This window comes from Acanthaster planci, unplaced genomic scaffold (genome assembly GCF_054643075.1).
Source record: "Acanthaster planci isolate LZ-2023a unplaced genomic scaffold, COTS_SCS Contig120, whole genome shotgun sequence".
Lineage (NCBI taxonomy): Eukaryota > Metazoa > Echinodermata > Asteroidea > Valvatida > Acanthasteridae > Acanthaster > Acanthaster planci.
Window position 1 is genome coordinate 17,340 of NW_028257742.1, and position 24,979 is coordinate 42,318.

At 40.7% G+C, this 24,979-nt stretch overlaps 1 protein-coding gene across 3 annotated transcripts; it reads left to right on the top strand.

The window, feature by feature from the left end:
* The first annotated feature begins 3,499 nt into the window (after positions 1-3,499).
* Positions 3,500-24,334, top strand: LOC147795225 (uncharacterized). Of its 3 annotated transcripts, none has more exons than XM_087132193.1 (7): positions 3,500-3,683; positions 9,808-9,834; positions 16,724-16,857; positions 17,526-17,739; positions 18,359-18,417; positions 18,877-19,099; positions 19,906-24,334. In XM_087132193.1, exons 1-7 carry the CDS (start codon positions 3,548-3,550, stop codon positions 20,070-20,072), a joined length of 960 nt encoding a protein of 319 aa, XP_086988319.1. In that variant the 5' UTR covers positions 3,500-3,547; the 3' UTR covers positions 20,073-24,334. The 3 variants fall into 3 exon arrangements, with proteins under 3 accessions (XP_086988319.1, XP_086988320.1, XP_086988321.1); XM_087132194.1 differs by having other exon boundaries at positions 9,808-9,828; XM_087132195.1 differs by lacking the exon at positions 9,808-9,834.
* Positions 24,335-24,979: the final 645 nt, after the last annotated feature.

Genomic DNA, 24,979 nt, shown 5'->3' on the forward strand with positions numbered 1-24,979 from the left:
TGGAGGGGCAGCTTTCTGAGCAAAGATAAGGAACTTGGGGAAAGGGCCTGATGCAATGAATTACTGCTGTAAGGAGGCAAGGTCGTGGATGAGTGGAAAAAAACAGTTATAACCCAGTTGAGCTGTGGGGACATTGCATTGCCCTGCATTGCATTACACAGTGCAAGTGCTGGTGCCCTGCCCCACAACTATTTACATGTATTTCTTTGGAGGCTATATGGTACATGTGGTTCTTGATGGGTATGATCCAGTACAACTTCACTTTGTAATGGAGGAGGAATGTGTCCCAGAGTAGTTGAAGTGGGAAAGCCTGCTTGTTGGGATGGAGGCGACCCCAGATTATTGGGAAAAGTCTACAAAGGGGACTTCATTTTGCAATTAAATCTGGTATTGCACGTTGTTGCTTTTGATTGGGTTGTGCTTAACCCTAACTACCGGTACCCCAAACCTGCCATACTCCAACAGCAGGTTTTGTGAGGTTTTGTACCGTACATGATGAACTTGTTGAATTTTGTGAGACTTGGGATGAAAGGCCCAAGGAGACGGTGTTGGATTCTATGTGAGTCGGGACACACAGGGTTCATTGTGTGCAGTGTCTGGCTTGCTGTGCCAGTTGTTGGACTAAGCTTGATTTTGTCAGGTTTGGTACTGTTCAGTGCAAGTCACCCTATACTGCATGTACCGGTAGACCCATCCATACCATATCACTCAAACTCCAACAGGCTCATTCTGTTGGAGTTTATAAGGTTTGGTACATGTACAGTGACCTGCATGTACATGTACAAGTACATGTACATAGACAGGTACATGTTGGCTTTTGTGAGGTTCAGTGTGCTCTCTAGTGCAGGAGCCCAGGGGGTTAGGGTTTAGCTTGGTGGTTTAATATTGGGTTTCCTTGAGAGAACCTGAGGCCAGGGTTCCCTCCCTATTCAAGTGTGAGGCGGCCCCACCTCACTGATTTTAGTGACCACCTCAGGCTTTTCTGTTGAATTTTACCACCTCACACCTCACAGATCAGTTTTACATGTAAATCATTCTGAATGGTAAAGAAGGACACAGAATACAAGATCAATTCACATGTACTAGTATTTTGAATGTGCTATTAGACTGTATAGAACTTATTTTAGGCCTGTTAGAAAACACTCACTTTTGTTTTAGGCACTAGAACTTTGGCAACATTTGTTTGACCACTATCAGTACCTCAGGGGAAACCCTGCCTGAGGCAACATCGACTTCACTTGGCTGTTGCTTGAAATAACATGGGGCTGTGGGAAAAGCATGGAATCACTGGCTGAGGGCTTCCATACAGTAGTAGTACAGGTACCGATCCATGTGGGCGCATGTTTTTAACACATGTACACATGTACATGTGTATATCCAGCCATACATGTAGCCAAGTACTTACTTGTACATTGATCACAAGGGATGGGAGCTAAAGTTTTAAATGTGGCCAAGTGTAGTCTTACAAATTGTGGCAGAATGTGCACAGAGATTCAGTTATCAGTATTCAGAGAATTACCGCTATTTGTCAGTGCCCAGAGAATGAAATACCAGAACTGGTATTCCAGGTAAGGAATCCAAGAAATGGACACCACCGAAACCAAATACAATCCACTGGTCTTACCACTGCCATGTTGAAATCATTAACTATATCATCTGCACCCGTTGACAGAAGTCCTGAAGTAAGAGTGTATATTTCCCCTTAAATAAATGTACGGTAGATAAGTTGAGTCATTGTGACCTGAACCGCCATTTATACATGATTCTTTGAGGCTGAAAAAAGTGAAGGATTTTTTGGTTTTTGAAAGAGAAAATTGAGAACTAGTTCTGAGAATATCCGTATATCATGTTGTATGTTTTTCTTTAGGCCTTAAATAAATTTCTTCTTGCTGAGAAAAGGGGCTTCTTCCTGCATAATAATCCTGCAACTGCAGACAAGTAGACACATTTTTATGGATTTGTCTACAGTTGAAGGAATTTTATGCAAAATGATGCCCCTCCAAATCTTTTTATTATCAGATCTTTCCCAGGTGCGCTAAAACTCCTGTCGCTGGGCTTGTCCAGTGAAGGCGATAACCTGATAGCCCCTTAGGCAAGTTGGAGGATGGCGGGCGGTGATTGGATGAGGGTATTAAGTAGTTGAACCATGGGTGGAAGCAAATAGAAAAAGGTGATTGTACTGCCTGGTACAGCATGTAGTGGGGGGTGGGTGGGTTGTAATGTCAGGGGTTGTCCACCTTGAGGAAAAATGGGCTCTAGAGATTTGCAATTTGGATGAGAGCTTTGGAAACTTTAAGAGCCGTGTTTTGCGTGGATCTGCGTGCCTGTGTTTACTGTAGTTTCACTGTGCAAAGAGTGTATTGCTTTCCTGTTTGTACTTCAGGGAATACGGGCGATTCACAATAGTGCGCCTCCAAGAGTTTGCAACGCGTTGGCTAATCACAACATGCAAAATCTGTTGACACTTTTCAGACGTGCTTTGGGTCGACAGATTGTGCGCATTGTGATTGCCCAGTGTGTTGCAAACACTTGGAGGTGCATTATTGTGAATTGCTCATATTGGAAGGAGGATTTGATATACCGGTACATTGATTTTTATTTTTAGATGATATTTACAGCCCATAGGCATGACCTCCCCTTTAGTTTAACATGTTGAATCCTTAACTCCCCCCCCCAAAAAAAAATCCCAGCATTTTGTCCAGGAATTTCGGATTATTTATCAAGGTGTGAATTCATCTTGTATATGTACTGGTATGTACATGTACATGTGCCCCTCGTTCATTGTGGCATTTTGATTTTTATCTTGAAAATCCATTTTAAGTACATGAATGAATTTTCGCACTTACAAGTGTCGTAGGGTTGGAAGCTATTTGTGCAATGACTCCAGCGTGGGCTGGGGTGGTGGTTGCAAGTACGGTACATGAACAACTGCTGATGATGGATGGGTCATTCAATAATGGAGACACTAGGGGAGACTGGAGCAAGTCTAGGCCATTTGTGCCAGACAGTCCTTGATGTTGTTTGCTATCTTTGTGTCTGGTGTCATGTCAAGTGCATGGCCGTGTCATGTCATGGGGGGAGGAGGGCACCCCAAATTGGATTGGTTGCCACACATGTTGAAATATGGCCAGGAAGCAGTCAATTTATGGTGTCAAAGTTATTTATTTCCAGATTGGTGTATCTTTTCTAGCCTTCTGAATCATTGGAATAACCAGAAGAGCCTAAAAATGAAAACCCTCTGTAAGTTTTCTGTGAGAAGTACTGTTTGTGTTGGATTTGTTTGGGAGAATATGACATGAATAACAATTTGGCCATCTCTTAGTGGGCTTTCAATAACCAGGTGTAAGTTATAAGATTTGGCTATACATCACATGTGCTATTCAGAAATGGTTGTGAATTGGATCAACTTGATCCAATTTTGCCACAAGTATACAGGTATATACATTCCCCAGAAATTGACATGGATGTGGTTTTGTTATTTACTTATTGGCTTTTTTTTAACTTGTTCATTTTTGTGTGTGTACAGGCAGCTGATGAGGACAATGTCATGTACATTGATGGCAGTGGGGATGGTGGGGAACCGGGCAATGTGGCAGAAGCCGGAACACCCGATGACGAGGACAACACAGAAGTACCCGGCGAGATAGGATCAGGTACCGTGGGGCCCGGCACGAAGGCCGCAGGTAAGAGGACAAACTGGGTTATGCAATAGTGGCAGTTGTTGGGAGTTCAGAGGAATCACTCATTGGGTAGAACACTGATAAACGAGCAGTGGAGACAAAGGTTTGGCTCTGGATCATTGATTGGTTGATAATTCATTCTTGACGTTGAACTATTGCCGGCACATGCCGGTACGTGTAGGCATTTAACAGCTTTGGCTAGCCCAATGCCAAGGGGACACATTCTTTTGGTAGGAAATGTCAGACTGACTTGCAGGGACAATAACAAGTTTGCCCCTGTAATAACTATTGTTCAACTCTTGTAGTGCCTACAACCCCAGTACCAATATGTGTGTGTTTGTGTGTAAAGTGATGAAGTACACTTGTATTTGGTCAAAAACCTCACAACGCCACGGACTGAAAACTAACAGTAAAGTTTACTGGTAAGATGACAAGGTGTGGTGGAAAGGTGTTCTGAGAACGTACATGTACAGATGGGATTAAAGACCGTGTATAGGATTTTTAAGATCTCAAAAACGGGACTGTCGAATTATCTTGAAATTTCTCAGGGTAAAGTAAGTACCTGGTACATAATGGTGTCAGACAGTCTGTAAAATTCTACTGCCAGGAATGCTGTCATTTTTGAGAAAAGAGAAATTTCATATTTTTTTCCAAAGATTGTCCGTTCGGACGATCTTTGGCAAATACAATTCGTTCCACTACCGTTACCATTAACAGACACAAAGAAAATGTGTGTGAAGCATTGAGCTGTTGGAAGAGTCTATATCAACAGGTAAGGTACAAACTGCCAATGTGCCTTCGGTGTGCCTAAACTGCAGTATTAACTAATAAAATAAATATATATATAACCATAACTAACGGCCTAAAAGAGAATTTGGACTGTTTTGATATTTGAGGTTTCTTTATGAAACTGTGGAAGTTTATCTCATGAATTTATCATTGTAACATAACCCCTTAAGATTATGGTATGGTCCAAATACATGGGTAGATCATGGTTGCTCCTTCTGAGCTCCCTGGTTTTCTCAAACAAAATTTTCAATTTCGAGACATTTAGCTTTCTATTTTTCCAGTCACAGTAACTCTTAAGCCCAAAATGCAAGGATAGTTGCCACATTTGCTGATTTATAAAGTGTTTATGATGGGGGTTGCCACATTTGCTGATTTATAAAGTGTTTATGATGGGCACCGGCGGTGTGTGGAGGGTTTTTGCCCGACATGGGAGGCTACAGTACATACACTGTACAGTATGAAGAGTGAACAAATTCGTTGATTGTGCAGTATGCACATGCACTGGTACATGTACACTGTGCATTTTGGTTGCTCAGTGACTGTGGTGACTGCAGTCAACTCACTGCACGATGACATGGTGTTTATTCAACAAAATCTTCAGTGTTGCATTGCCGAAGAGGAAACACAAACTTCAAGGTAAATTTACAAACCACTATCACTGCTCAATACCATAGAAAAAATGCATTTTTGAGAGCTACAGTTGTTCTCCAGATTGACTGTGCACTATTGTGGAACTCAGGAAAGTCCTGTGGCCCATGGACTTTTGCGAGACAAATTACACGAGTTAGGCTTCGAGTGTTAACAATTTTTTCTCAATTTTCCTCAAAGCAGTGAACTCAAAAAATGAAAGGGGTCCTTGCAATGATACACAAACTAAATCACAAACCAAAAATTGGCAAATTCTGACAATTTACAATACATGTACCAGTAAATGCAAATCCTATACACTGCTTTTAAGTGCTTGAACTGTTTGGGGACCACCTTACCAGATAAAGTCTGAAAACGGTGGTCCTCAATCGCTAAGAGAGAAGGACTGTAGCTAGTTTTATTAACCTTCAAATCAATTGAAAAGGGTACAGAAATTACCAAAAGCCATTGTGTCATGGTAATGAGCTGGAAGTACACTGTACATGTACAGCAGGTGGATCAGCCATATGTACATGTACATTGTACAGTACACTACACACCTATGTCATGGGGTGATACCTCTGTTGCATTGAAATATTCAAGTCTTATTCTGGCTGAGGCTAGAGGGTCATGGGCATTGCTGAAAGAAGCTCTTAAGGGAAAAAAGGGGTGAATTTTTGGTGTTACTCAGGGATACAATAACCCTTTGCCAGCTTGGCACAATAGAGATCAACAAGGAAACCTGATAGCTTGGCTGGTTGTATAGATGCCTGTCACTTTGGATTTATTAGGATGCATGTCAGGAATTGGGAATGAAAACCAGGGGAAGGAAACAAACTGGAGGACTTGCCATGTGTGATTTGCATGAAGGACAGGAATTCCACACAAGCACTTCACAGAATTGCTGAATTGAAGAGAGCAAATGAAACGACAAACCACATCCAGCATATACATGTCAGGTCCTTCCTGTTGGAAAGAAAAGTAGGTTAGAAGTGATCCAGATGCAGGCAGGGCAGTAACCGCTGAAACTGGTTTTCTAGCCTTTAGCCCTTTTCACACGATGACAAAAAACTCGCAAGGCTCGAGAAACTTTCTTATGCTTGAGGAATCTTTCAAAATTGCCATCGTGTGAAAGGTCGGCAACGCTTGAGAGTGACAAGCATTCCTGGTGAATCCTTGAGATATTTTGGAGGAGGTCCGGACCTACGACAAAATCTTCCACCAGCGGAAGATTTCTCAAGCAACCCATGAGAAACGGTCGTGTGAATGGACGCACTGTTTATTGTACAACGTCCCCTGCGATAACCTTCACAGTGCGCATGCGGAGTGATCTGCAACCCCACACAGCATGTGCATTCCCTTTAACTCTGATACCTGTCTCTGTAGCGTTGTTTCAGGTATGTCCTGCGATCGTGGCACTGCTCGCCGGTGCAATCGGGAATACCTCCTGCGACTTCCCGCCACACGTGGCTATTGTGGACCATGCCGTCCATTGTCGCCTTAATTGCGGCATTTCCATGGCAGTTATAAGGCTGAGAGTCTCATCATACTCCCAGCCCCTCTTGGAACTTTTCTGCTTCTTGTTACTTCCCGAAACATAGGTTTCGGGAGAACGTTTTTTCGTCTGCAAGTTGGACTCTGCCGATGTAGCATCAGCCAGTTTTTATCGATGCCCTGCAATCTTTGACCTCACGTTGCGCTGGTACTAGAGGTATTTACGCTCAATAAGTGTGGAGTTCACCGACAACCCGCGGAATAAGCGTTCGCGTCTCAAGGAATGCTTGCGAAATGTTACACGGTGCCGTGTGAAAGGACACGATCACGGTTTGTAAAGTAAACAATCAAATTGTGTCTCAAGCCTTGCGAGTTTTTTGGTCGTCGTGCGAAAAGGGCTTTTGCCGGTCACCAGTTCAAAATCACAGAGTTTATTCCCATCTGCTCCAGTGCATGCCAAATACGAAAGAACAAGGGTCCACCCCAGATAGCTTCAAATATGCAGCTCTTCATAAGAAAATCAAATTATGTACACACATGTACACGTACGTGTATGTTTGGGTTGAAAAGTCCACAGAAATACCAGAACTGCGATGATACCAGAGTAACAGGCCATAAACCCCCTAAAGCACATACCGGTATAAAATTCCTGGTTGGGAAAGCAAGCTGCTCTTATTAATGTACATGTGCAAAATGCGAAACATCTTACAGTTACCCGTACGTGTACATGTTTTTAGCACATGTAAAGATTTCAGAATGCTCATCCAAACAATTTATGCCGTGTGTAACTACTTTCATTTAAACATTTCTGAAGCCTTAAAAGGAAGACCTCAGTGTTGGCAAGTTCAGGCACCGAGTCTGGTGCTGTTTACCCGGACCGAAGCTCAGCTTTGTTTAACTTTTTTTTTTTTAAAGCATCCCTGCTACAGTAATCAACATAATTTTTTTTCGCCAGCCAGGGCGAAATCCCCAAGCTCACATTACAAGGTATGAAAGGCCACTTCCAGGGGCCCTGTTGTTTACAGCACGTTCTTGCACCAGAATTGTCATACCCCGTGGGGTTCTGTGGGCTGCCCCTTTCAAAGGCGCTGTAAATTTCTTTTGCTGTTCTTCCAAAGGGGAAAGATGTCGAATAGGGCGTTGCCAAATATCAGAGTATTGGATTGATTATCGAATATTGGAATGTTATTTTCCGAATTTGAATATTTGAATGGAACATTCATGAAAAGGAAGGGAGATTGTTTTTGTTTTCAGTGAGAAAAATCACACTAATGAAAATGAAAAGCGACAGAATAATGTATCTTACAGCGATTCAAAAAGTAAATTATTCTTTAAAAATTTAGAAGGAATTTTCAATAGGGCAAGAAGTATTGTTCATCTGTTAAATCAGGCTGGAGATACATGTACTGCTAAGGAGTGGGAAGCTATTTTACTTATTTTAATGTACCATTGTGTGCATTATTGCAACTGATGGTTTGTTCATCTACAATCTGCTGGTCAGTACAACCGAATAATCGGATAGTCAATCGAATTGAAGGTCGAATATTTGAATAGTAAATTATTCGAATTGACTAAGCCCTAATGTTGAAAAGAAATCGGGAGAGATTTAATGCCAAACAAGAAAAATGAAACATTTCCTCATTCCTGTTTCAGAAGTTTAATTACTCTTGTGTCATTGGTTGAATGTCGGAGAAATTTTCCATTGAAAGCTTGCCACATAATAAAGGTAAAATAGTCCAACTTCGAGAAAGAAAGCAGTGTTACTTCATTTGTATGCACATGTATTAAATTTCATTTACAATGTACATGTACATGTACTATGCGTTTTGTACATTTCCTACACTTAAAGTTTGTGGGAACTTACATGTATAAAGACAAAAAATGTTAACAAACACAAAGGCTGTTTTATCAAATTGTAGAAACAACAAGCAGTTTCAAGTCTCATTGAGGATGTTCTGTAATGTTGACTGCACTCGGTCACCTTGGGCTTCACCTTTTCATAATTGGCTGGCTCTGGGGGGCATCAGGCACAGTTCCAGGCAGAGCTTGGTACCGTACCTTACAACTATGTACATGTATGCATCAGGGCTGGCCTCAGCTGGCATAAATAACAAACAACCAGCCCAGTCTTTAAAGGTACTGGATGGTGAGAGAGTTTTCAGGGCTGCACAGTTCGGCCTGTGTTAACCCTCAAAGAGCCGGGTTATTTTGGCCCATCTTGGGGGAGGGGGGAGGAGGGTTTCAATGTGCTCATTTGTCTTTGAAACTTGAATCCTGGTAGCTTACAAAAGACACTCCTTATCATTACATATTTGGAGTTTGATTTCAATCAGACATACATGTACTCTAGTATTTGAATCTCATAGTTACATGTACATACCGGTATGTTCCAGCCCGTGTGCATTGAGTACCACAGTGGAAAAGATAAATGTATACATTTTTGGCTGACTTTTCTCAGAGAAATGGGCACTGCACAACAGTACATGTACATGTCCATGTATTTTCAATTTTCACAAAATTGGTTTCAAAATGACTGCAAAGAATTTCTCTATAGAGTCCTAAAGACTCGGCTCCTGAAAAAAGGCACTTTGGTGATTTAGATGTATGTTGGGGGATACTGCTTCTCTCCCCACCCCACTCTTAGGGTTAATGCACATCATGGATGATGGTGTACAGATTTCTGATTGAGGTACTGGTACCAAAAAATCTGCCCTTTTTAACAGTGTTGGTTAACTACCGGTACAGTTTGATTCAAAGGAGACATGCAGTGGATATTCAGTGCAACTTGTTTTCATGCATATTACTATGTAACAACAAAGCAAACGATCTACTGGTAAATTCCTTTGTTTTTGTCGAAAGTGAAGAAAAAGTGGTAGTTTTTCAATTCTTAGAAAATACTTTCCTCACTGTGTGCGCGAGGGCACTACTAATGTCCAAACAAGCTGTTTATGAAAACATGAAAACCAAGTACAAAGTGGAACATTGTTTGTGTACATGTACATATACGTAAACCGTACTCCAAGAAAATGTTGAAAATTCAGATATTTTATGCAAAGCAATTTAGAGACACACCTGTTCTGCCTTGAATGACACCACACTTAGGATCATGAGTGCATGGACATCTTCATTAGCAGAAAAATCCAAACTTGAAATTTCTCCCTTTTCTGTGCTCTCGAAGATCCTAGAATTGTTGTTGTCTTTTTTTTTGTTTCTGTAGGTGATCTTCAAACACTGAAAGGTACGGGTAAGATGCATGTACATGTACTTAGAATTTCATTCTTTACATTTGGATTACAGTCTGGAAACGTCGCATGCAGCTTGGGCAAATTGCATTACAAATCTGTCACTAGTGGTTGAATGTTTTGTTTACATGTGAATGCATGGCTTGCAGTGTTCACACTTTGGCCTTGCCAATAAAAAGAGCATTTTATGCTACTTGGAATGAAATGCATGTACACTGTACATGTACACTGTACATGTACACTGTACATGTACACTGTACATGTACTGGTACATGTACATGTATGTACCGTACATGCTGGTTTGCAGCCAGCAAAGATTAGACACTATCCAGCATTTTAGCTTCGTGCGCATACATGTTTTTGCAGCCACTGTTAAAAGGCGCAGTCCGTCATTTTGAGCTCATAATCTAAGGAAGGTTGATTTATGCACAACTAACTTTATGACATTTGAGTTCAGTGAATGCTGTACTGGTATATTTTGATAAAAACAGTGTCTCAATTTCAAATAAAAACATTGCAGAGTCATGTTTAGAAGTGCACTTAAGTTCAGCATCTGGGACACGCTCTCTCATTCATCTGAGTGTACAGGTGCATGTACATGCACCTGTACTTGAATACTACACACTGAACTGATGGATTATACGGTAGCAACGCATGCATGTGTATTGTGTCATCGCTTGCACATGCTTAGCCAAATTAAAACAAACTGCTAAATGGTAATTTCCAAAACTGCATCTTGGGACACGTTGTTTTTAAGATGATTGCTTGCCTAAAAGAACTATTTTGCATGAAAGCAGTCCTATAACTAACTCTTCAAACTAAGTACTGGTATTTTATGAACAGCTGCACATGCCGGACTGTACCTTTAAAATTGTTCAGTGATAAATGGAAAGTTTGTCTGGCCAGTCATTCAGGATTCTTGGCAGAATTTGTAAATATTTGCCATTTGGTGACAAGGGCGACTGACAACTGGAACTGTGAGTTGGGATGTTCCCTCTTACAGAATTTCTGTCTCCATTCCTTCCTCTACCCTAAGATCTCTTCCCCTCCCCCTTTAAGCTGAAACTCCCCTGCTATCCTGAACGATTCCCTATCATTCTGCAGCTAAATTGTGGTGGTGTGCAGTTTCCAGATGCTGATCCTGACATTGGCCTTAAAAATGCACATGCTAGGTACATGTACAGGCTACCAGAGTGGTGTGTCATCAAAAGGGACTAAATGGCCCCGCCAGGGTAGAGTGGCCTCAGTTTAATATGATTGATGAGTGAATGTGATCTGAGAAGGGTTTAGAGAGTGTCATGGGAGGGTACTTTAATTGGTTGTCTTGGGCATGTCATGAGGCTTAAGGATTGGAGCAGGATTATGAGTGGGCTTCCTCAATTTGTGACTGCTGGAGCATGGCCAAGCTCCATTGAACTGCTTATGGGTACTTTCTTAAACTTTAACCTGATATACATGTACTGTACATACTGGTACAACAATATCTACATGTACATGTATGTGTACTCCATCAACAGAATTGGTTTGGCTCTCATACATGTACTTCTGAAAGGAAAAGGAAATACATGTAGGTATATCTTACATTTACGGGAGAGGGGGGGGAGCTCCTGGATTCTGTTGTGTTCAGCAGTCAGCAGGCTTCTCATGTTCACTCCTTGAGTTTGGGTGGGATCCACATTTTGGTATTGATAGATTCTGTGGGATTAACAAGGATTCTGTTTGGAAAGGTTACGATTTTGTTGGATTCCACACACTGCTGTTTGTGCATGTTGAGGTACCGTACTCTGCACCCATTTACTTTATGGTTGGTGGACTTTGTTGGATTGGCCAGGAATCTGTTGGATGAGTTAGGATTCTGTATGATTGTGGAGGTTCCACACATGGCTGTTAGACTGGGAGCAGTGTGGAATTTCCTTTACAGGTGCAAGCACCTAATCAGCAGAAATTAGATCAAGTTAGTACCCTATTAAATCAAATTGTAAAGAATGATGTTTGGAAAGTTTGAATTACATGTACTACGTGTGTTTCAATTATCCGGAACCTTGTCTGGTTTGGCAAGCTGTGGAAATATAGGAAACTATCCAGTCCACTGTTTGGAGCCAGTCCAAACGATTCATTTCTGGTGGACAGTATTTTGTGATTGGCAAACTGCCAAAGGACCATGAGAAGGATGTTTCCCCATAGACTTTTTGAAACTGCTGTTCAGCCAGATTTGTTGGAGTTCACAAATTCTAGAACAGACGAGAGGCAGTCTGTGAACTGTTATTGCTAGAAGCTACCGGTATCTCCAGGGAGCAAAGTTCAAGATTACAATGCCAAGTTCACTGTGCTTGGTTTCCTCTTGTTTTCAGAACAACAATGACTGGTCATGGTGGAGAAGAGAAATTAACATCCTTTCTTTCCCCCTCCCTTCAAAACCTGTCATTCGGATAGAACCACCAATAAAGGATGGAAAGTAACAAATATGAAGGCAAAGCGGTTAAATGGCATTCACATCAAGGCTGTTGTCACCAATCGCGGCCATTTCAGCATCAGTCACCAACGACACTTTAATCGCATCCCCTCTGGTTCTTTCACGCCAACCGGCCTTCCTGTCCCTGTCCCCCTCCTGTGTTTTCCCACGTCCCTGCTATTTTGGGAGCTTCTGCAAATCTTGGAATCTCTGTGTGAAATTCTAGCTGGATCTCTCGCTCTCGGCCCCCAAGTCATTATGCAGACAAAAGAAAACCCACCTGGACCACGCTGGGGCTGTAATTCATTTCACGTGAAGGACTTCCTCAGGACTTTACAGTGACTCAGAACAAAGACACATCCCTGCTGGTTGCTGTTTATGAAGCTTGGATAAATCTGTAAACTTGCGCTCAGTAGAGGTGGGCCAACACTTGTGGGAAATGATTATAAATGAACCGCCGGTCTACAAGAAATTGTGGTATGCAGCGGTGGCCTTTTACAGCACTACCAGTACATGTAGGTGCATCTGGAGAAATGTTCAATTTGTCATTATCTTGAATCATTTTGGACCTCATTTACTTGTCTCTTCTTATGTGGAATGCTCGGGATTATTTTATTTATCTTTGACAGATAAGAATATACACGTACATGTATGTACATGTACTGTATGTTGTGAAAAAGAAACCTTCCTCTGTTTTTATTTTGCAGAATGCAAAGTGAAATTTATCATCTTGATATGGTTTGGTAGGAATTTATGTTGAAGATTTGCTTGCAGTATGTATGGATATGCATGTGCTGCATCTGACCCAACAAAGTCTAGAAAAGGAAACCTGTTCCTCTCTCGTTCACTAATAATGTTAGCACCAAAAAACTTGTAATTAACTACATGTAGCTAGATAAACACTGCAGTTCACTCTTCCCTAAAAATACCCAAGATCTATGTTATAAACAGAGTTTTTAACCAGTCTAATAGTGACAGGCAATATTATTTGACTCACAATATTTGATGCTTAGTATTATTTGATGTGCGATATTATCTTGCTTTTTTTCAAACATCAGGTGAAATGTCAAACTGTCAGGCAGCTGGTAAAAGAATGACAGTTTGTTATTACTCCTACCTCCGATGCAAGGACCATCTTCAATTTTGTTCTCCATCAATGCATATCAGCCCCTGGATCAAACTCGATGACCCCAATAGGCCAGGTCTAGTTCAGTCCTTCCAGTGGCCATCCCAATTCCAATCACTTTTCATGATGTTTCTTCAAAGATGTCCATCCAAGTTGAAACCAGAAATGACAGTACGGTGGCCTTGACTGGGCATCTTAAATTTCCCTTAGTGCTGTTGAGGTTCCCTTAACCTTGACCCCACAGTATTCTCTAAAATCTTTTGTTGGGGATTTGAAATTTTGATACCCAAATTTGCCTTGAAATAAAACAGGGCATCCACTTTGCTTTATACATGTTTAAAAATACATTCGCGTTAAAAAATGAGGTGTCCAAAATAACACATAGGATGCCCAAATGATACCTTAACATTGGTTGGCCAGAAACCTGGACTTGTTTGGAATGTTTATACAAGACTGCAGATCACATTTTCTGACCCCCAAATGCCATGACATAGTTTTAACATTTCAAGAATTCTCAACCCTCTCCTCTCTGACTCCTGAGAGGTTCCATGCAAGTGTGTTTACCAATCACATCAGATAAACAAAGTGTTCTGTTTGCCAGCCAAGCACAATAAACAAAGCACAGTCTTGACAGGGATCAGCCAGCAGACAGACGGACAGACAGACAGACACCCACTCTGGGACATGCGAACAGTTTACCCCTGCCTGGCCCTCAAATTATGAGCTTGAGTCAGAAAAAGGAAAAATCTACCGCATATACACTGTACATGTAAACATGCAAAATTCTTCTGGGTTTGAACTAAGGTGCTGTTTATAAGCAGGAACCGCTGCATATTAACACAGCCAGTCTCTAGCACATGTATATGTACAGTATATGTGGTGTGCTATCCAAGGTATGGTACATGTACATTGTACCGGTACATGTACTTGGGCTGGTTACCTGTCTTTGCTAAGCTGCTATTCTCTGTGCTCAGTTATTGTCTGTGAATAACAACTCCTCGAACTTGGCCCCGGGCTGTAAGTGCCAGCCAGAAGAGCCTGCCTGTCAACGCTAAACAGCCAGTGGTAGTGAACCCACCTCTCTCTGCTGGCTTTGGAGAGCCAGGCTCTGTTTTCTCCAATTGAAAGCAAGGAGACGCCAGCAGATAAAAGTGTGTTCTGTTGCACCCTGGGATTTGTTATGCCACCTGTGCTTTGAATGGGGCAGAACTAGGAATGTCACTCTCAAACATTGAAGTGCAGTTACAATGCACCTCTACTACTTGGGCCTCTTGCTACATGTATGTAAAAATAGCATACAGTAGCACACATGTGTACTGTTTCATTTACATACCGGTACATGTAGGACTTCTTCATTATCGTCTTTGTTTTCCGGTGGCCGAGGGTGCTATTGCTGTGATGTCACTTTGGGCACTCTCTTGACTCTTATTTAAAAGTTTTATTTGTATGTACATGTGTGTATTTAGTGTCCTGCCAGCAAGAACTGTGCTTGTAATTTGATCCTATTCATCCCGAATTCTCCAAGAGTGAGAGGAGTCAATATTGTAAGGGCTGAGGAGTTTCTGTACAGGGGACATGCAAAGTGTCACTGTGATAATTATCACTTAAAATATCACCATGATAATGCAGAAAAGCAAAGTGTGGTGTCATTTTGAACCGAAAGTGTAATGCAAATGAATGGAGGACAGGTGCATGTTGGTTCTTGTGCTGGTTCTTGCTCCACTGCTTTTTGCACACCTAGCTGTGTCCAAGACATAATTTATTCGCTTCGGTATTATACAATTGTCATATTGTAAAATAAAAGTTTTGGCTCACATTGCAGGGAAATGCACTCGGCACAAAAAGAAGCTGCTTAATATGAACGGGCTCCCGGTTAATGCCCTATGCACTGTTAATATGTTTGACTGGCTACATGCACCTTATCTTGGCCCACCCAGTACATGTGGCATAGAAGTGCATTTGCTGAGCAATATTGTCTTTGTTGACAAGTTTGTGAGGATGAAGAGAAGTCCTGTGTGCATGTCTTAAGATAGATACATGTACATGTACCAGTTGGGTTTTGCCGTGCCTGGGATGTGACAACTAAACCATGGTCTCCCTGTGCTGTGAATGAAACACCTCGTGAAAATGAATCATTGCCCTCAAGCTTTTGCTACATATACCTCAAATGCTTCTATCCTAATTGTTTGTGTCAGTTTTTGTAGAGTTGGGAGATGTACATTTGCACAGCCGCTGTACCCTTTATTTGATTGCAACGGCACCATTGTGAATGCTAGAGCAATGTGTAATGACTCTTTGCAGAATGAGATTTGCCAAACTTAAAAAACACTCTTTAACCCTAACCCCCAAGCATATTGTTTGGCTTGCACTACACAGTACTACAAAATACTAAGTAGTGGTCTGACCCTGAAGGACCTAGCGCTACAGATTACTACTTCTGGCTAGGTTACTTCCATTGTTACTTGTATAGAGAACAATAAAACCATGCATTCATGGTGCCACAGCACTGTATGGTACATTGTCTTACCTATCGTATCTTATGGCTTCACAGAACAATAAAGTCATGTCCTCTTACAAGCGACAGCGCTCAGTACTACATTTTACTACAAGTAGTAATTTGTAGTATTATATAGGGTTAGAGTTATTCTTAGTTGGCATAGAGCTGGATGACCAACCTCACACCACATATTTACATCATTGTTGTTTTTTTAAAAATTGGTGTTCATAACATGAACACCAAAAAAAAAGGTGTACCTGTGATTGGGTTTATGCACCTATTCATGTGTACAAGAAGATTGTAATTGCTTAGTATTTATAAAGATTGCCAAGCCAGCTGTACAGAAAGTTGCCAAACAAAAAAAATAAAGGCTGAGCAAAATTGGGTTTCCAGTTGATAAATACCCCCTTTTTTTTACTTGGTGTGATCAGTTCCCAGGGAATTTTTGCTTAGCATGCCAATTTGTTAAGCAGGGAAATTGCTTGTACCCCGGTACTGCTAAGTTCTAGAAAGAGGAGCCAGCCAGCATGTTGTGCAGGATAGAGCTGTCCTCACCCAAGCAGTGGATGAATGTACAGTCGAACCTCATTAATAAGCGCTCTGTCGCTACAACATTCTGCTTACAAGGACATTTTTTGGTCCTATTACCTTTGTTCTTCATTATTTTGCTTCTTGTTATAACAAGGTAACCTGCCAAGTCTGAAGGACCTCTTAATGAAGTTCAACTGTACATGTACCAGTTAGGTTCTTAGCATTGATTTACTTGTTCAGATTGGAAACCTCACTGATTTCTCACATTTTTCCATTCGTTTGCAGCATCCGTCAAGCTGTCGTTCGATAATACCATCCGGATCACAAAGATTGGCAATAGAAGGGCCAACTTCATTGAAACCTACAGGGATCCTAATTCAGTTGAATCGTTGGAAGTCTTCAACCAAGTGTGCTCTGTGGTGAGTTGTTGGGTTGTTTCAGGGCTGTCTGTACGCTATTTCTATCTACATGTAGCTGTATGTGTTGCCCATCAAGTTGTCTCCCCCTCCCCCCGTACGGTCACCCCCACCCATCCACGCCATCCCTTTGGTCCCATCCTGTCTGCTCTCTGCCTCCAATCTGATTACAAACACCAGAAAAGGTTGAAGTGTTGACTGTGTACTTTGAATCTTCAAGCAGAACTCTCCACGATTCTGGTACAGTCTAATGATTAGTACCCAAAGTATACACAGTAATGTTAAACACCAAAAGAGAAGTAACATGTTCACTATAATTTGGTACTCTAAGTAAAAGTAAAGTCCTGGTGAAGTCTGTCACAAGCCAGTGTGGTCCCTCAGGCTGGCATTTATTCCTGGTGTCTGCCGACTGCCAGTCCATTGCAGGTTACTTCCCAACAAATTTGGGCTCTCATTTGATATGCCTGGGTAAAGAGAGGCAAGTGGGGGTGAAGCAGCTTGCCCAAGGACACAACCTGTTGCCAGCAGGTGGATTCGAACCCCCGACTTGCTGATTAAGAGTCACAAACGCTAAGCATTTGACCCCACTCCCACCCACTAGAATACAGTAACCGTACAGTGTGACTTGATTTGCTGCATTGTTCTGATTCATTTTCTGTTTTTGCACACAGCTGACAAGCTCAAACCAGCTGACCAGCCGGGCAGAATCCTGTGTGGGTGTGTCTATCACTGAAGGCAGCCTGGTGGTCACCACTAAGCTCACCTTCCCAGAGGACACTGAGGCCACATCTGCAGCTGTTGAGAGTGCCATCCTGGAGAGCGTGACCGACCAGACAGCATTGACAGTAGATCTGCGGAGCATTACAGTTGAGCCCAGCATATCAGGTCAGTTCCTTTCAGTCCGGACTCAACAACTCAACCTCCTGCAAATAGCCTTGGTTCAACAATGTTGAACACTAGGAACTGAAGACCATAGGGGGGCTGTTCATTGTCTGGACATGTGAAACGGACACAAAAGTCAGTTGTCAGGTGTAACAATCATGCATGCACTGGCCCAGTTATGAAATATTAGGTCAGCAACCATGCCAAAGTTCAATTTTTCATGAAATTCTGAAAAAAAAAGTTCTGTCAAAGTACCTTATCCCAAATATGTAATACCTTCCAATTTTCAGAGTTTCAGCTGCATACCTTCTTGAAATGTGGTACTAAAGTGTCCATTCCGTAAATAGAAAATATTTCAAAATATTAACTGTCCCATATCCTTGAAACTCCACTGGGAGGTTTTTGGAGGATTTTGAAGGGCTGAGAAGGTAGACACCATCCATTATTAGTTATTTGACATGATACCCTGGGAAAATTCAGTTACAAGGATAGTGCTGTGTGGCTCATGAAGGTTCTTTGCTGCAATGTAACAAAAGGCAGAATTAAACAGCTTGGCAATTTGAACGCCCTAAAACTAAACCCTTGCAACCTGACAAATTATTTACTTCTTCCTTCCTAACAGAACCAGAAGGTACTGAAGTTGTCGAGCCACTAGAACCAGCCACCAAGCCTAAACCTAAAGTAAGTCAATGAAAGTTTGATGCTTTCAAAAATTGTTCAGCCCTAAATGAACTGTTGTTTAGGACCTGATCTCAATGCAGGTGAGAAGGCTTGGGTGCCATCTTGGCTCTCTTGGAGTCAAAAATAAGAACCACCCAATTAAACTGTCTTCATCTTACATGGGTCTGATGCAAACTTGTTTGCCTTTTCCTTAAAGGGTTTTTTCTTTGCAGAAATTGATCAACCATTTTCTTGTGTAGATGCAGAAAGCCCTGTTCTTATATTTATCGGCAACATGTTGAGTGAAAAGATGTGCTTTGTTTTGGGGCAGTTTGTGTTAGAATTTGTGAAGAAGTCTAACGGTGATTGAGAACTGGGAAGACACTAAACCTCCCTCTCAGTTTGGGTCAGGCATCAAGTTCCATTTGGCAGGGGATTTTCTAAATTCCTGATTCTTCTTTCCCTCATTGTCCTTCACAGGAACCAGACACTCCTTCACCATCAAGACCCAACAAGGGTAACCAGGACAACGACATCTTCTTCACGGCAACGACTGACAAGCCGGCTCACAGTGGCGGCAATGCCACGGTGTCCAATGAGATCAACGATGTGAACCACGACAACAGTCTTGGTGTCAAGAACGAGAAGGAGAAAGAGCAGGACTTCTTTGAAATGATCCTGGGTAACCCAGTGCTTTTAGCTGGTAAGTTCACCTCCTGCTAGTCGATCAAATCCTGTCAGCAACATCTGTCGTCTTTTTGCTGGTCTCTCCAATCAGACAGAATTGTTTCTTTTTTGGGGGGGGGAGGGGATGGGAGAGGGGTCCAAGCCTATGTCAAATCATGACACTGTTGATGCTGCCGTCAATCTGAGAAGTATGCTGAAATATGACTTGCATACCTCTCACTGGAGCGCATGCACGACTGATTCCCGCCACATCACCTCTCATTTCAGCACACCCAAGGACCGGACATTTTCTGGCCTTCAGTTCAGGATATTATTTGGCAAACTTTGCGGCTCTGAAATTCGTCATTCCTATGGAGTTAAGGAGCGCCTCTAAGGAAAACATGTTTTCTCTGGTTTTATGTGTTCAAATAAATATGGAAGCATCCAAACCTTTGTGCATGCCAAACAGCGGCTACAAACAACTATAACAAGTTAACAGTGCATGTAGCCATTGTTTGGCATGCACAAGGGATTATCCACTACAAACACGGGGCGAGGGTTCCCCACATTTTTTCTCTTTCTCTGAATGGCGCAATCTACATTCAGAATTTGCATCTTGGCATGAACGGAAAAAAAGCCCTTTTTAGCTTGTTATAGTTGAGCTCTGAAGACAAATGACACTGCGTTCAGTTTGGATGCTTCCATATTTATTTGAACAGATAAAATCAGAGAAAACATGTTTTCCTTAGAGGTGCTCTTTAACGGCACTTCAGCCTTCAGAGTACCTTCCCGTAGTGCTCACCCACAAATTTTCAACACTGGATTGGGTCTTTTTCCCTCCAGCTCTGGTTGGCGCTGTTGTACTCACACTCATCACCATCATCCTCATCATAATGTTCATGATCTACCGCGTTAAGAAGAAGGACGAAGGCAGTTACTCACTGGACGAGCCCCACAAAGTTAAAGACCCAACAACCTACTGGAAGGACACCAAGGAATTCTATGCATAAATAATGTTAACATCATTCATTTTCCTTTCTTTTCTCCTCCTTTTTGGATTTGTTACTTTCCGCATTAATTTATCAGAGATATACTTGGGTTGTATTTTTGATGACTTGCCTTGTGTTGTGAAACAGTATGGGATCTATGCGTGAACTAACGAGGGCAGTATTCAATCTGTTCACAAGAGTCAAGTAAGGCCACCTGGACAGTACTTGGGAACTGCTTTGAAACACCAAGATGTAACACTAAGTGGTTGTTATCCTTTTTGTGCTGGTTATCGCGTGGTCAGCTTTTTTGTTGAAGGGTCTTTGGCTTTTGTACATCTTTTCTTGTTTTTTAAATGGTTGGGTTGAAATGAAGTTATTTGAGCATAGTCGCATTGTATCAAATAGGAATTGAGGTATAGTTTGGCTCTGTTTGAAATGCAACAATAACCCCAGAAAATGTTTGAATTACCAATGTCCAGATTAACTGATGCTTGTTAATTCTACTGTCAGTTTAATAAGGTGTCAAAAGGAGTATGGACTAAGATGGCAGATAGACTTATCCTTGGAGAAGTTGGTCTCGTAAAAATTGGAAAAAAAAATTTCATGCCTGAAGTGAAGTTGAGTTTGTATTTTTCTATGCATTGCCTGGATGTAATGGTGTTGGTTTTGAATTATTGGGCTGGACTTTATGGGGGTTAGGTTTGTCTTGGATTTGGGAAGAAGAGAGAAAGTGTACAGTTAAGTGCTTAGAGAATGAATCAGTTTCCGGGGAAGCTTGTATAGACGTGACTGAAAATGTTTTTATTCTTGGCTGTTGCAGTGTGTTAGTCTTTCCCACCATTTTCAATGAATAATTATCATGTACAGAAGTAAAAGAAATAGTAGGGTTTTCCTTTGTAGTTAGGTCAGTAAAAGTAAACCTTGCAAACAGTTGAATGGTTACACTGTTATCATTGGTGGAAAGAATATTTCTGTTTAATCTGGCTACTCTGTAGACAAGATAGACTTACACTGTAGTCATTTGAAGCCAGTTTTAAAGAAGTTGTCATTTTTATATCAAGGGATTTTTGCATCCTTGGGTGCTCAACTGCGTGGAAGTCATGGAACCACTTAAATGGAAACTATCACTAAGGGTGTTTATATGCTAAGCAGAAGTCAACGGAAGACCAATCACAATTAATACACTTTGTACGGTAATTTTGCTGGTAATCCGCTCTTGCTCAGCACGTAATCTCTGAGCTTAGTAGCTCCATGGTTTGTGTCCTGTAGTGGTTGCAGTTTAATGGACGGCCTTTCGGGGTTTTTAAAACTTGTCTTTGAAGGAATTTGAAAGTTCTTTGTATACCCTTCTTTTGCATCCATTCTTTGGTGTTCTGTCCCTGAAATGGACTGGGTCAAGAAATAGTTTTCTCTTGTTGGCAATAATTTCAAGGTGTTTTTTGTACTGTTCTCTTGTTGGTTTGTTGTGCTGAAAATTTGACACAAGCCTATGAGAAACATAATTGTTTATCTAGGTGAGATGTTTGTAGCCTACAGTCCTACTGAGATCTGTAATTTGTTTGTTTTAATACCTTGTTTGATTGTCACGAAAAAAATGAAGAAAACTGTGATGTACATCTAGCTTAGATTGTGTGTGACTGTATAGTTTGACTGTGAGCGTCCATGTTAATGAACAAAACTTTAAAAGAAGGAAGATTGTAAAATACCAGTGCCTCAAGGATTTGTAAAAAAAACTGCTTTGATATAAATAACTTCTATCTCCTTACTGATTTCTTGGTGTTGTCCTTCCCAAACGTATAGTGGCAAATCATGGGCATTTTGGCAGAGATAATAGGTGTCTTTTATTTCTACATTGACTTCATTGTTAGTTGCAGTATCTTCCATGATTTTACCCATGTAGAGAGACTGACCTTTTCTGGGTCAGATACGTTAGATTGAATTCACTCTTCTCAGAATGCTCACTTGCAGGGGGGAAATTGAATGCCTAGTTTGGAAGTATTCTCATAGAATCAGGATCTTGAAGCCCATCCAGCAAGCACTGTCAAATAATCACAATCTTTTGAGTGTGGCAAATCCTGATACCCCTCCCAGCCCCCCCCAAAACAACAACAACAACAACAACCCAAAACAAACAACAAAACACAAGGGTTAGAGTTGAAATCAATGGATCCAAATGCAGCCAAGGTTTTGCAGTCATGTTTCTTCAAAATACCCACTAATTGTGCCTCACTAATGGTCCCTTGTTTTGAAGCTTGTCCCGTCACCCGTTAATGAACTTCCCAAGCTGCAGACGCTCACTTCTCCTCGGTTCTCTTTGAAAGTCTAAAAGTGCTTCATTCATAAGCCATTACAATAGTTCATTGTATGAAATAGGAAGTGATATACTTAAACTCTAACAGAAATCAGTTCTGCTTTTTGTATCATGTATGCTTTAATGAAAAAGAGGTTAGCATTTTGTAAGTTAAAAACATACATTAATAGCTTTTTTTGCTTCATTTTGTTTTTGTCTCAAGGAATTGTCCTGTAGCTTGGGTCTGATTGGTTTCCTTACATTGTGTAACACATTTTGTGACCTTTGACCTTATAAAAATAATGCGAGGAATTGAGAAAAACAGTATTGTTATTTGTTCCCTTACGCTAGGAATGTAGCTTTCATATTTAACCTTAACAAATAACACCCTCCTGAAGTTGAATTTAGTTTTAAAATTGCGTATGATATACATATAGTTCTGCTTTGTTAGCTGGTTTGTTTTGGGGGGTTTTCCTTTGTACCCAACAATGCCCTGGAGATTGTAATGTGGTATTGCACAAGTCAGGTGCCTCAGATGTTATTAGTTATTATGAATCTTGACAGTCATAGGGATCCTGCCAGGCCAAAGCATATTACTCGACAGAATCGTTTACGTAGCATGTGGGTGCTTAAGCATGTTGGCACAACTACTCCTTTGGAATTTGGCTGTGGCCATTTCTGAAAACCTAGCTTTGGTTCCAGTTGTAGTTTCAGGCTGAAGTAGTTGAAGCTAGAGATAAAAGCCGAGCTTTGAGAAAGGGCAGAGGAATTTCAGATGACTTGACAACATCATAATGTAAACAGTTTATGCTGGGTTGGTCACTAAAAGTGAAATCCAAAGCCTTTCCCAGTGGTAGAATTGGAATAAATACAAGACTATACAGCACTAACATTTCAAAATCATAACGTTTCTTTTTTTAAAACAATGATATACATGACCTTAATGTACATAGATTGCGAGCAGCATATTGGCTCTGTTATTTTAATCACACTACAAAATTTTGTTCCTTAATGTTTTGAGCAGATGTTTATTTTTGTGAATAAAGATCTGGGTTTTTTAGGGGGGTATTCTTGCATATCTGAATCTACAAATATTGGTCTCTGTGAATGGAGAAATGTTTACCTTGACAAGACTTTGAGAACTTGATTTTGTTGGGAAAAACAAATTGGATTGTTGATTAGCAAAGATTTGTTTTGATGTCTGGAAACTTGTTACAATATTGAATTTATAGGGGGCGTATTTGGTTGTTATTGAAAAATGGGCAAAATGAATAAAGTACATTTTGAAATAGAAACACAAACATTGAAAACAAACTGACAAGGTTCATTTTATGGTATCACCGATGGTATATGGTAGATTGGTTGATGCGTAGATCCAGGTAGGAAATTTTATTGAGTCTTATTGGTGGCTCTTGGTCAGTCTACAAAATACTGGCATGACTGATTAGCACAGACACTTGTATATTAGCAACACTTAACGGGCAGCTTGGTCTTTAAGAGGCACAAAACAGTTCTAGGACTGATTTCAACAGGTTGACCTGCTTATTAAAATAGTGATCAGGGTTGGTTGAAAGTTTAAATTACAATCTACGTGTATGTGACTCAGATTCTACCTGATAATTAATGACCTTTCACATGCCAAGCCCCAGCCTGTGTTGCAAACCGCATCACACCTTGCTGAATTGTCAAATTCGTAATACTGAAATGAACCCATTTTGAAAGTGATACAAGTACATGTACCTCAGTTGCTGCGTTAGATTGAGTTTAAAATACCATTCTTGTGTAAAAAAAAACAAAAACATATGTAGAATGGTAGATTTTTACTGTATATACATTGCTTAGTGTTGTTAAGAATAAGGGTTAATTAGTTCTTGACCATTTTTATAACAAAATTTTAAAAAAGCTTCTGTTTTCTTCATCACTGTAAAATGTATGAATACAACACAATGTGCGCTTGAATATAAACGTTGCCTCCATTATCCATGAAACAATAGTTTAATGGGTGTTCTGTTTCTTGTTTCATCTTGTCTGATTTTTAAGTCGTTTCTTATGAGCCCTTTCAAAAGAGAATTTTAAATTGTGGCCATATTTTGTACAAGAAAAATGAACGTTGCCCCCTTGGAAATGTTTTGGAGCCAAACGATACGTACTTGTTTGAAGTTTTTGTTGTGCCAATAAAAAATACAAGACTAATCCCTTATTTTTTTTTGAACAAAACTTTGAAATCCTTGGAGGTTTTCATCGTAAAATTATGAAAAAATGTGAGGTTAACTGCCTTTAAAGTTAGTTGGGCACAAATTATTGATAATGAGAGGCTAAATCCCTATTTTGTGGCAAAAGTATGAAAAAATGCAAGGTTAACCAACCCATTGAGTTATTTTTGAATAAAATATGAAAAAATGTGAGGCTAAGCCATTGGAAGGCATCTTTGGCCAATTCTGTGAAAAATACAAGGTAAACCCCTTGGATATTATTTGGCACCAACATGAAAAATGCAGGGTTAACCCTTCAGAAGGCATTCTTGGCCAAAAAATGTTTTAAAAATGCAAGGCGGCACCTTGGAATTATCTTTGAACAAAATTATTTTATAAAAGCAAGGTTAACCCTTTGTAAATTTTGGGCCAAAATTACTGAAATT